This window comes from Halictus rubicundus, chromosome 5 (genome assembly GCF_050948215.1).
Source record: "Halictus rubicundus isolate RS-2024b chromosome 5, iyHalRubi1_principal, whole genome shotgun sequence".
NCBI classification, from domain to species: Eukaryota; Metazoa; Arthropoda; class Insecta; order Hymenoptera; family Halictidae; genus Halictus; species Halictus rubicundus.
This window is the reverse complement of record NC_135153.1, coordinates 689266-702808: the sequence shown is the minus strand read 5'-3', so window position 1 is coordinate 702808 and position 13543 is coordinate 689266. Positions and strand designations below refer to the sequence as shown.

General features: G+C 37.7%; 1 protein-coding gene across 1 annotated transcript; it reads left to right on the top strand.

The window, feature by feature from the left end:
* Positions 1-345: 345 nt before the first annotated feature.
* On the top strand, positions 346-13218 carry Orco (odorant receptor co-receptor). Its single transcript, XM_076787522.1, has 9 exons — positions 346-493; positions 2919-3053; positions 3402-3785; positions 4446-4700; positions 5354-5604; positions 9295-9394; positions 11755-11859; positions 12287-12442; positions 12942-13218. The coding sequence occupies exons 2-9, from the start codon at positions 2919-2921 to the stop codon at positions 12990-12992; spliced, it is 1437 nt and encodes a 478-aa protein (XP_076643637.1). The 5' UTR covers positions 346-493; the 3' UTR covers positions 12993-13218.
* The last annotated feature ends 325 nt before the right edge of the window (positions 13219-13543 follow it).

The window sequence follows — 13543 nt, the reverse complement described above, 5'->3', positions numbered from 1 at the left end:
TCCTCCCCTCTCCCAACCCCCTCCCACCGCTGTTGGCTCGCGCTTGCCGACTCGCCAGTCGTCGAAATCTGAATAATTGATACGATTAGATAGCTCCATGTCGACGATACAAGAAACAACATGGCCACGGCAATCCGGCAACAACGTCTGCGCCTCGGTACCCTTCGCGGATTGGTCCACGTTTGGTGCCCCCCTCGAAGGGACATACCCTGGAGGGGTATCGCTGGAACAGGTGGACAGGTGGCAGCCCTCGGCGACCAACGCGGCGAGGGCGGGAAAAAAAAAAGAAGAGTGGAAGGAACGCCGACAAAGAAACCAACCCCCCCTCTGGGGCCGGCAATCGAGGGTCAGCCGACTCGCTACGTTAGTTTTCGTCGATACCGCGTGCCCTAATCACCGACACGCCGATTCCTCCCTTTGCGAACTCACGGCGAGCTCGCGCCTCACCGTGGATTCTTTTGGATAATTGGTGCGACTAATTGCCGGCTTCAAGGTGAGAATTCGGTGCCCCCCGGGCCGGTGGTCCCGGGAAACCAAGGCCGGCCCGTTTCGCGACACGAAACCGAGACCTCGCCTTGCACGATTCGAATGTTGAAGTGCGAATACGCGCGATGTTTCTTGCGTGAGCGACTCTCGTGGCCTGTGCGGACACATCCGAGATAGCCGAACTGGTTCGGTAGGCATTATTTTAAACGTGTTCGCTCGCGCCATGAGAATCGCTCGCGCAAGAATATTGCAAGTTACTCGCCAGAGTATCTGCATCTTGGCCGTCTGTGAGTGTTTGACCGTCTCCTTTGCTACTTTGCAGTGGGTGATCGAATTATTACGAACCTTTCGGGGTTACGGATTGGTTGGAGTTTGAGTCAGAATGGAATACAGTCAAACCTGTTTTTGTGCGGTCCTTTTCTATGCGATATTTTAGCGACTTTTTTTATGCGATATTATAACACCCTTATAATGTCCTCATCACAAGAAGATGCGCGTTTTAGACTACGACGAGTAGTATTGAATTATGTGCATTTTGAACATTTCTCTATGTTTAAAATGAGAAATTAAATTTTTGTTAAATGTTTCCATGTGTAAGTTGATTATTTATTTTGTTTGGAAAGCACTTTCTCGCTATTTCATAAATCTTTGACATATTTTCTAAGTGAGACTTTTTTTATGCGGTCTCTCTCCACCGCATAAAAAAATTTTCTTTAATATGTTGTAAAAAATTATTTGTTATAGCTATTTATGAAGTTTGTGAATATCTTTTTTTGTGCGGTTTCTTTAATGCGGTCCCTATCTACCGCACAAAAACAGGTTTGACTGTATACGAGTCGTTTTCCCTTGTTAGAAATAATAATAGTTTTTCAGTGTATCTGTCGGATGCGCCAATGCTCGGAAGCGAAAATTGTTTCAAATTAAAGTTATAGGATTTAAAGCAGTGGACGCCCAAAGATGATTGTTATTGTTCCAAATTTTTCGAGTGTTTAAGTGCTCGGTTGAAATAGTTGTATCTTTTGCAAAAGCGGAGGGAATTTTAAGTTCTTTCTGAAATTGTTAGTCTGAATGCAGAAAAAAGTGATTTATTTGATTGTTAATGTGTCCATGGAAATATTGTTAACATATTTGTAAATGATGCGGCGTTACCCGATTTATATAATGTAAATTATTAGGCAGAAAATAATGAAATTAGTAGAGAGTTGATGATATCGTATTAAATGCTGCAAGTGGAACATGACATAATTCAACTATAACAATAATACACCGCGGGTTGAATTTTCAAATTTGATTGCCTCGAAAACAGACCCATACTGGATCTATAACCATGTATTGATTCATAATGTAAAATAGATGTAAAATTTTCATTATATTTTAAAATATCAGCACTTAATGCCTAATTTGTGTACAACGTCATAGACAATTCCAAGTCTAATGCGGAAACAGATGGCTTAGGAATTGAGTGCAAAGTTTGCAAGCGCAAATCCGTATCAAATTTATGCCAAACCTTGCCCTCGCGGAAAGGGCAGGTCGATCGCACTAAGAGCGGACCTAACCTTACGCTAAATATCAAGCAAAATCGGAATAAACCTCTCTGTAGGAGGGAAAACAGAATTTTATATAAACTTTTAATATAATTTTAAGTTTCATGTATTTTCAACAATTTAAATATCTACAAAATTTAAAATAATCACGATAACGAGTTTGCCCGATATTTTCTCTTAATGCAAGGTAAGGTCTGTTTTTAGTGCTACCGACCTGCCCTCTTCACGAGGGCAAGGTTTGGCATAGATTTGGCATGGATTTGGTGGCAGATTCATAGCAAATCAAGAGCAAATTGCTTACTGGGCATGTATTGATACATTACATTAAGAATCGTAACAAAATACTTTACAAAGACAGGATCCAATATTTAAAATGGCTGTTTCATTCACGAGAAAGATTTTTGAAAGTTTTTCGGAGATGTTTGAGTTTGCAGCATTTTTAGGAAAAATGGGTCTTCAGTTTCCCACTTGTTACATAGAGTAAAAGTATCTTAGAGGGAAATGGACACTGCTTTGCGAAAGTAAATGCTTCAAGCTTTAAACTAAATCCTGGCGTATAGTTGTACTATTTGTTTTTACAAAATTATCACAATTTAAATATCCACAATTTTTCGAGAGTCGAAAATGTATTGTTTAAATATTTCTTGGGTCCACTGTAAATCCAGAGAAGGCGTATTTTAAATTTTCATTATAGTCACAGATCAAAAATTTTAAAGTCGTGACTTCTATTTTCTGTTATTACTACTTTTGTTAGCAATGTTGAAATAACTTTTTGGGCACATTGCCTAATAGAGTAATGCTTTTGTCCGCAACTGTACATCGGCATCTACGAAAGCAGTTTAAGCTGGATTGGGTAACGTAATCGGTCCTTTGAAATTTCTGTCGCAGATGATGAAGTTCAAACAACAGGGGCTGATCGCCGATCTAAGCCCGAACATCACGTTAATGAAAATCAGCGGGCACTTTTTGTTCAATTACTACAAGGACAGTTCCTCGAAGTTCATACACAAGATCTTCAGCATTGTAAGTCAAAATAGATCGCTATAGGTTATTGTTTATTTTAAACAATAAAATTATTCCTAGAACAAAAATCAATGATACACAATTATAAATATATAAATTTAATTATATTTAAAATATTTATCATATAAATATTTACGCCTTTAAACACTACAACTTTCAATGAATATTCATTATAAAATATCGTTTTCTTCGTTTGTGTCTCTGAGACGTTATCTTAGGGCAAGGGCCTAAATAAATTGCTTCGGTTTTCCCGAATTTTGATGGTCGCTAAATTCGCAGTGAACGTGTTAAATACGTGAGACCTTAAAACATGTTAAAAACTCTACTCTGAAATTAAATGATCTTCAGGTAAACCTCAGCCTGCTCCTCCTCCAGTTCGGGCTCTGTGGTATTAATCTGATGATCGAGAGCGCCGACGTCGATGTGCTGACAGCGAACACGATCACGATGCTCTTCTTCACGCATACCATGGTCAAGCTGATTTATTTCGCGGTTAGAACTAAGCTCTTTTACAGAACATTCGCCATCTGGAACAATCCCAACAGCCACCCTCTGTTTGCCGAGAGCAACGCTCGGTATCATCAGATAGCAATTAAGAAGATGAGACTACTGTTGATGGCTGTTGTGGGTGCCACGATACTGTCAACCATTTCTTGGACCACCATCACGTTCATCGGCGACTCGGTGAAAAAGGTCGTCGATCCTGTCACCAACGAAACATCCTTCGTCGAGGTAATAATAATATCGAACAATTAGATTTCGATTGAGCATTTTCTTCAAGGCCTTGGGGTTCCTGAAAATCAGGCATAAACATTTGCAATCATCCAATAAATTTTAAAATATTCCTTAGAGTCAGTATAGTGCACTTCGTCCCAGAAGGGTTGAAGTAAAATTAGTATTTAGCTCACGATGATGTACTTTCCATACAAGGCGATGGGCTTAGGGCGGCTTTCGACGTATTACGGATGGGGCTACCCATTCGGCTTGACATTGTTCCGGAGTAGACCCAGAACAATGGTCCGCTCCATTGGACCATAGGAGTGTAAATAAACTGGAGTGGAGTTTACGGGTCCCATAAAGTTTTCTGGCAGACAATAAAAGTATAGGATATGTCATGACCTCTCGTTTCGGCACCAAGCGGTCGGACAATTTCAAAAGACGAAGAGGGGATAGAGATTTTCTTATTGCGAACAGAACATCGTCGTGTTGTATCGAAAGGAAACTGCAATCCCAGTTTGTAAAAATTACACGTACCCGCCCAGTTTGTTTAATGTAGCTACTGTTTCGTCTACAGTTCTTTTCAAATAAGGATCAGTACTTGTGAAGGGAAACGTCTTCGTCAAACTAACCATTTGCCGGGTCGAGATGATCGGATTCTTTCTGTTTGATCAGGTACCAAGACTCATGCTGTACTCCTGGTACCCATTCGACGCTAGCCACGGAATGGCGCACATTATGACGCTCATATTCCAATTCTACTTTCTGCTGTTCGCCATGATGGACGCGAATCTTTTCGACGCACTGTTCTGCTCGTGGCTCCTCTTTGCTTGCGAGCAAATCCAACATCTGAAGAACATCATGAAACCGTTGATGGAGTTCAGCGCAACGTTGGACACTGTTGTGCCAAACAGCGGTGAATTGTTTAAGGTAATAATTGCATTTAGGCGTTACAGTTGTAGACAATTAATTAGAATGCGCCCAAGGTTTATATAGTAAATATCGCTCCGAGGTAACCATCGTTAAATTACGTCTCCCTCGCTTTTTGAGGTTACATAACTTTCATCAAATTTATTTTTCAAAAAAGATATTTGCCCCCTCCCCCCTGAAATATCGTCGTTATTTTAAACACTACGCGAAAATGATTCCAATAAAAGTTGTAGAATTTAAAGCGATTAGTAATATAGTAATTGCAGTGTTTTGACAACTGGTCGCGTGAAGGTGATACGAAGGTCACTTTCGAAACGAGTTTCCTACACGATATGTGTGCAAAAAGGTTTGTCTCTTATAGGAAGACATTGTTGTAAATCTGGTTATTTTTAATAGGTAATTATATCATATTTGGTATCATATTAATCAGAAAAATGTGACAAATATTATGTATAATTTTCATGAGAAAATGTTGTGTTGGCTCACCGATATACCTGATTCGCATCGTGTTACATTTCTCGGCCGAGTCGAGCGGTTGAGTTTCGACGGTCCCTCGAGGGGTATACCCCACAGCAGTGGAGATGTTTGTTTCACACTTATCGTGTAGGAGATTGTCATACTTATCGCGACACTTCTGCATTATTTTCTGTTAGGCTACCAGTGCGAAACAGGTGGCGGACATCGATGTGCCACCACCAGCCACACCAACCGGCGGAGACAATATGTTGGACATGGATCTTCGAAGGATCTATAACAATCGACAAGATTTCACGGCGAACTTCCGGACAAATGCTGGTGGACAATATAACGGAAATATAGGACCAAACGGATTGACGAAAAATCAAGAAATGCTGGTCCGTAGCGCTATCAAATATTGGGTTGAGAGGCACAAGCACATCGTTAGGTAAGTAATTAGACTTGCATCATTAGTGGCTTCATTTGCAATGGGAGTACCATCGACATTTATTTTCTAATAGTGAAAACCTTTTCGCCGTTTTCACGATTTTTGGCCTTTAAATTTTTCGACTTCGACGAAATTTTCAAAAAGTGCAAACTAACAGATGTCTAATAACACATTTTTTAAATTTTCAATACGTTATAAAAGAATTTATAAAAATTTTAGTATTTTCAACCATTTTTATTTTCTCCAGAATTCCGACCATTTGCAATTGCTTTTGAAATTTCTTTTTTCGCTTCGTCCAATAAACCAATTGTTCTAACGTCTGAAAAAATTTAAGTTAGAAAAAGCTATTCTGTTTTAAAGGGTGTACGTATACTTAAGTGAGTCAGTGTGTATAGATCAAGACTCACGCAGTAGATCGATGTTTACCATGTTATTACTTTCATGGTTGGCTTGGCTGAAGGCAATGTTCCGTTTAGAAACTTATATTAAATCTATATTAACCCTCCAGGGACGGTGTACTTTACTGACTCTGACGATTAGTACAAAATTTATTACACAAGTTCATTTTATCAGGGACGATATATTATCATATAGTATTGTTTACTTTCTTGATTGTAAAGGTAGCTGTGAAAAATATCAAAAAATCTGAATCATCAACACATATATATAAAAATATTTATTTTATACAAATAGTATAAAAATAAAAAGAAAGAGTAGTTTAAATGTGAATAATCTTAATATTAAATTAACGAGTTCGTGCTAATTATTTTTTTTTTTTTACGTTAGACCACAACCGAGAAATAATTCGCGGTAAACAATTCTATTAATGTCACGAAACCTACCACTTTCCCAAAAAAAGTTCAGTCGATCTGTTCGATCACCGATCGGAATAATGGACGGGATTTTTATCGCACGACCGAAAATAAAGTTTCGGGAATTGCTAGCTAATTCTCAATTAGCAAGCTCAAATTACAGCGCGTCGCAATTTCGAAGTTCGTCACGATGACGGACGCCTTGGCGGCGGTATAACCTAGTTTCCCATTTCGATTCCCAGTCGGAGTTCGCTTCTACATGGAAATGTAATCTACGACGACAATGAGGAGTCCCCTCCGCTTTCGCGAACATAACAATGAGAGACTTCCATTAGGATAATAATCTCTGCCAGATGCACACGTGAATTCGTGTAACTTTATTACATCGTACACTTTCGTGATGGCTATCGAAATTGTCCGTTGCAGCGATGGGCAAAGGCAGGGACTTGAAACCGGTACGATATTGATACCGGTATTGCACTAATAAGGCAGTGCCGAAACTGATCGGAAGTCGAAAAGTCGCCGGACCAACACACCGCGATACTTGGAAATTTCTCGGTCGAACTCCGCCGGAGCAATACATTGACCTTCACTCGCGAATAAATCCGTGCGTACGCTTCCTAGTGGTTTGTTATCGCGACATATGCTGTTTAATACCCTATTTAAATCGTAAAGAACGTCGAAAATTGTCTAGGACTGATACAGAAGAAGTGTCCTCTTAGCGGTGGACGAAAAGTCGCCGGACCAATACAACGCGACACTTAAAAAATTTTAATAATATGGGATATTATTTGACGACATTACGTTTTGCGGCAGCCGACGTTGCAAGTGAAAAATAATTTAAAAAATGATTCATTGGTTCACTGCGTCATCGTTCGCTCAGTCAATATTTAACTGCTCATAATTCATAAGGTTAACGACTGTGTCCGATGCAAATTGCACCTTCGATAAATAATTCAATAACAGAAATTTCCGGCGGTTGAGCATACGCGCATGGAAAGTCAATACACATTCTGATTACTCGAGGTTTTGCCTTGCATCTAGCAACGCAAATGGATTTTTAAGTTCCTGCGATTTCAATGATCGATTATGTGTAAGACTTCACTGGTCGCGAACTTGTTGCGAGCGCTCTCGTGTACAAACTTGCGTTATTGTGCAACCAGCAGACTTTCATTTCTGCCATGTAAATCTTATTGACAAACATTAAATAATTCGGTGAAAGATGATCATTAGACTGGCGATTTTTATGAAAAATAAAAATTTCCTGCAACAATTGCAAGAGACGGGAGCCAGGTAGACGTTTTAGTCGTTCTTCAATCATTTTGATAAGTTGAAAATATTATATGTATCAATTTGACTCAATTAATTTTTAATTTGTATTTAGTGGATGATATTCACTGTTCTCAAATTACACCGAGTTTACGTTCATAGATTTCAACCCCCTTCCCCCCGCAAACAGAATTCCAACAGAGTCTAAAGTTGAGCAAAAGCATCCAGCGTGACAAGTCACGTACCGATCGATCGCAAAGGTGGAAGTGTAAAAATCAGGCTCCGCCGTTTCAAAGGGAAGGGACTCTTTGAAGAGAGCAGAAACAAATAAGTCGGAACAGTTGTCTAAGGCTCGAACTAAATTTCAAAGAAAACCGAGGTAGCGACGCGTGGTGTTTCCTATAGGTTCTTCGGCAACGGAGAAACCGGGGGTTGCGTGTGTTCCCACGGTGGTGAAGTATTTATTCTGAGAGAGCGCGATATTGACCGCAACTGGGGACGTACGGTGTGGACTGGACAATTTATTGGACAATTCAGAGGTTGTACGCTCGCGTTCACGTGAACGCCGGTATACGTGTCTAACACGTGTACCCGCACGTTCTTTTCCTTCTCGCGGACGACCGGTACCGTTCGAAACGTGAGACTGACGTTCACGTTTACCTTTCAACCACGACGCGAACACCTGAGTTTCGGAGATGCACGAGAACCTGTTGCCGGACCTGTTACCGGCTTAAATGCGAAACTTACGAGGGAACATGGCCAAGTTACACAAGCCGATTTTGACGAAACTTAGGCGAGACGTACATAGTTCTTCGAAAAATATTTTACACGAGTTTCTCTTTTTTTTTTCGGCAACCATCGCAGGAGTGAAAACAACCCTCGATGTTGGGGGTGAAAACCACGATTTTTGAGATATCTCGGAAACCAGCGGTCGAAAAAAATTGAATTTGATTGGGAAATTTAGTCGCGCGAGAAAATTTCAACAAATGTCACTTGTTTAAACAATATATTAAAAATTCGATTTTTTTGCAGTATCTTCTATTAATTGTTAGTTCATTTCAATATAAATGAATAAAATATAAATTCTGTTTTATTATACAATTATTATACAAATATTTACATATTTTATTATTGTATTCTTATCAATCGTAAAAATATATTATATTCTGATAAAAGTTATATTAAATACATTATATATATATTGTATATATATTGTAGTAAATTGTTCTTATTATTGTAATCTATTAAATTAATATAAATTATGAATTCCTGTATAAAATTTACTTACCTGATCTGATGACATAATAAAAAAATGATGGGAAGATAAAGAAACGATCATTTTCAGGATTTTTATAAGATAATAAATATGATAATAATCTGTGATTTTCATAATTTCTTATACATACAGTGTTTCCCACTTATTAATGGTGTGGACAATATAAAAATATATATTTTTATTACAAAATATTTTTGGACACTCTTAAAAAGATAACCTTTTTCACTATTGGACCAAAAGATTTATATTATTACTTATTGACGGTGTTGTGGTACTCAATCATTATATACAATTAACATTGTAATTACGACCAATCAACTCTTCTTGTTTCAGACTGGTTACTGCAGTAGGAGACGCATATGGCGTCGCTTTGCTGTTACACATGTTGTCTACTACGATCACTTTGACATTGCTGGCCTACCAAGCTACCAAAGTACGTAATCGTAAAAAGTTCGAAGTTCATATTAACTCTATATAGAACAACAAATTAGATCTATACAGACATAGAGGTCGATAAAATAGTATCTTAAGTAGTAGGTAGTAAACAATCCTATTAAGTTTAAGGTATGCGCACAGCACGAAATATTCTACTGTATAGTTTAGATTGTCAACATAAAAATATTTTATTTCTGAAATTATACATCCTATTTGAAATACTATATTTTTTTTTGCTAAATGGAATTTAAAAAATTAAATAGTAGGGTGAGGGACCCAATTACTGTGCCAATATCAATTATATGTATTTTTAAAACATAATGAATATTTAAAAAAGTTATATAACATATATATATACAGGATGAGTCACCAAAGTTTGCACCTCAAATATCTTTGTTGTTTCTAAAGATACGTAAAATATGGTAAGGATAAAGTTGAATGGTATAATGCGGCTGACACGATGCCAAAAAAAAAATGTTGTATTTATGTCATTTTTTTAGAGATATCAAGGTCACCTTGACTTTTTTAAATGGAACCACCCTTTTTTAAACACCTACAATGATAGTTCCTTTCATTAGGAATTCAGTGACTATATTTTTCCAAAGTCATTCAAGGTCAAGGACAGAAAAAACGTATAAAACTAAAATACGGAAACAGAATACCTGTATTTTATAAATATTCGTAATGATGGCCGTCTACGTCGATACATTGATGTAAACGAGCTCTGAAGGAATGTTGAACTCTGATAAGTACATCCGAGGTGATATTCGTACAAGCTGTGATGATACGCTGACGCATATCTTCAACTGTTGTTGGAGCATCTATGTACACGGTCTCTTTTAGCAGACCCCATAAATATAAATCCACTGGATTTAAATCAGGCGAACGTGTTGGCTACGAAACAGTTCCGCCTCGTCCAATCCATCGGTTTGGAAATCGAGAATTCAACGTTTCTCTTGCTACTCGTGCATAATGAGCAGGACATCCGTCATGTTGGTACCACATATCATAGCGATTTTGTAAAGGGACATCTTCTAACAAAATTTGCAGATCTTTTTGCAAAAATTGAGCGTATTTCTGTCGCGTCATCATTCCGTTAACGAAATATGGTCCGATTACTTTGTCGTTCAAAATACCACACCCACGTTTACACTTCATTCTCTTTGATGATAATTTCTCGCAGCCAGTGCGGATTATCCACAGACCAATAATGGGCGTTCCGTAAATTAATTGAGCCATGATTAGTGAATGTTGCTTCGTCCGTAAACAAGACATTAGAAAAAAATTAATGATTTTGAAGCAATCCCCATCGACAAAAGTTAATTCTATTTTGAAAATCATTCCCGTGCAATTCTTGATGGAGCGATATGTGGAACGGATGAAATTTATATCGGGCCAGAATTCGTATTACGCTACTTTCCGGGAAATTTTTCTCGTACTCACATCAGGATTGACAGCTATAGCTGCTAAAATATTAATTTCATTGTCTTCATTAGTCGTGGGATTTTTTCGTTTGTGCTGTGTTGCATGTACACTTCCAGTACTTCGAAACAACCTGTATGTATTAATGAAAGTCTGTTTAGAAGGAGTATTTCGCTCTGGGTACCTGGCCAGCACTGCATTTTGTCTACATTCACAGTAAATCGTCATCATATCACACTTTTCAGTCATTGAATAAGACATAGCGGAATCGCGTTTGGAAACATACTGATAGTAAATAAGAATGCTGAATAACAATAACATTCAAGAACCTTAGTATGTTTACTTTAACTACGACCATAGTATGTTTACTATTTCCTACAAGTCTCAATCGTGATAAACGTATTCTGCTTTCATATTCGAAATCTTATACGTTTTCTCTGTCCTTGACCTTGAATGACCTTGGAATAATATAGTCACTGAATTCCTAGTGAAAGGGACTATCATTGTAGGTGTTTAAAAAAGGGTGATTCCACTTAAAAAAGTCAAGGTGACTTTGATATCTCTAAAAAAATGACATAAAAACAAAATTTTTTTATGGTATCGTGTCATCCCCATTGTACCATTCAACTTTTTCCTTACCATATTTTACGTATCTTTAGAAACAACAAAGATATTTGAGGTGCAAACGTTAGGTGACTCACTCTGTATATTTATATATTAACCGATTTTAATGAAAAAAGTTTAATATCTCTATAAAAATGAGTATAATTAATATAGGCACAGTAATTGATACCCCCACAGTAATTGGTCCCTTACCCTATTTGAAATATTTATTTCGTCAAATACTGTCCACGTCTGTAGTAACGTGGCAAATATTTTTCTTCAATGTCTCAGCGTAGCCCCCAAGAAAAATGATTTTTTTTATGTAACTTGCAGATCAATGGTATTAACGTGTACTCCTTCTCGACAATTGGATATTTGGTCTACTCCCTTGGACAAGTATTTTTGCTCTGCATATTTGGAAATCGCCTAATTGAAGAGGTACGTACAGTCGACAATCAAATGTATCAATCTTTTAATTGTACCGTGTTTGGACCCATTTTAATCAGAAAAATGGCGCGTACATACTGGTAAAAGTTTCGTGGAATAAGAATTGAAAATAAATAAATTTTGTCATTGTCATATGTCGAAGCATTACTGTAGTTCCATTAACCCCTGAGCGAACTACTGGGGCTGTATCGTCCTCACTCAAATTTATTCTAATAATTATTCAATGTGAAATTATAAATAATACAACTATTTGTGGAGTTAACTATTGACCATTCCGATAGAGATAAATGTTAAGTATTATTTTTAACGTACACATTGAATTTCCACTTGAGGGTCTATAGGGCTAAAATATATTTTCTCCAAAACTGTGTTGGAGCTTATTGACACGTATTGATTTTTCTATGTCTGTCGCATACAGAGCTCATCGGTGATGGAAGCCGCTTACTCCTGCCACTGGTACGACGGATCAGAAGAAGCAAAAACATTCGTACAAATTGTGTGCCAGCAGTGTCAGAAAGCCATGTCAATTTCGGGGGCGAAGTTCTTTACGGTGTCTCTAGATCTGTTTGCCTCGGTAAGATCACGTGCTGCCATTATAAGATCATTCGAACAACTTGCATTAGGTTGTTGCATGTGAAATGTCCGATTTTCAATAACATCAAAGAAACAATACTTTCTTCTCAGTAAAATATATTTATGAAGGTAAACGCCATTATTGTGTTTACTCACATACATAAAAATCGTATTGATTAACAGTGAAATAAATTCTACTTAAAATAAAAATTTAATATCTAAAATTAAATACAAGGTGAGTCAATAAAAATTACTACTTCAAATAACTCATTATTTATTGACTTCATAAAAAAATGTTTGAAACGAAATTTATCGTATCCGAAGGGGCTCATTAGAAAAAGAAAGTTCGATTTTTTAAGGCCTTGTATTTTCTGAGGTATCAAGGTGATCTTGATATTAGATCCACCATATTGTGTACGAAATCGTACATTTCAAATGCACAAACCGAATGCGTGTCTTGCCCGAAATAATCTACATATAAAAATTGCGATACTTTTTAGGTACTGGGAGCTATGGTCACCTACTTCATGGTGTTGGTGCAACTGAAGTGAACACCACGGACCAACTGCTGTGTGAATGAATGCGAGAGCTGGAATGCTCGAGTATGCCTGGTTACCGTTGTCAAACTCGAATTTCGTATTTCGCGCTTTGCAATGACTTGAATAGATGATCCGCAGGATTCCAAAATGGGAAATGAGACTGTAGAATACTTTGAGAATGTAAATTGCGAGAACTTTTACCGTTCGAATGAAACAATGCGAAGAATCTTAAGATGTGTGAGAGAGGTGCAGGAACGATTGCATGCTAACAAACATAATCTAAAGGCAACAGCAATTTACATAAAGCTCAGGATTTGACGCAAAATTAATATTTGTGTTATGCTAACAAATACCGCAAATTTTCCACAAAATCAACGATGTAAACTGTTACGGGTTTTCAGAGACCCAACGACACAGGGTGTCCCAAAAATGTCGGACAAACTTGGAAGGGGTGGTTCCTGAGGTCATTTGGAGGAACTTTTTCCTTTACGAAAATATTCTCCGAACCCTTGTTAAGGAATTATTAACGAAAACCGCGCTCCGATTGGTTGGCGTTTTTCGTT

Excerpts from the sequence above, each read along its gene's own strand:
- Orco (XM_076787522.1), top strand. The coding sequence starts at position 2,919 with ATGATGAAGTTCAAACAACAGGGGCTGATCGCCGATCTAAGCCCGAAC. Across the intron at positions 3,054-3,401 it reads TACACAAGATCTTCAGCATT|GTAAACCTCAGCCTGCTCCT; the intron begins GTAAGTCAAAAT and ends AATGATCTTCAG. Across the intron at positions 9,395-11,754 it reads TGGCCTACCAAGCTACCAAA|ATCAATGGTATTAACGTGTA; the intron begins GTACGTAATCGT and ends TGTAACTTGCAG.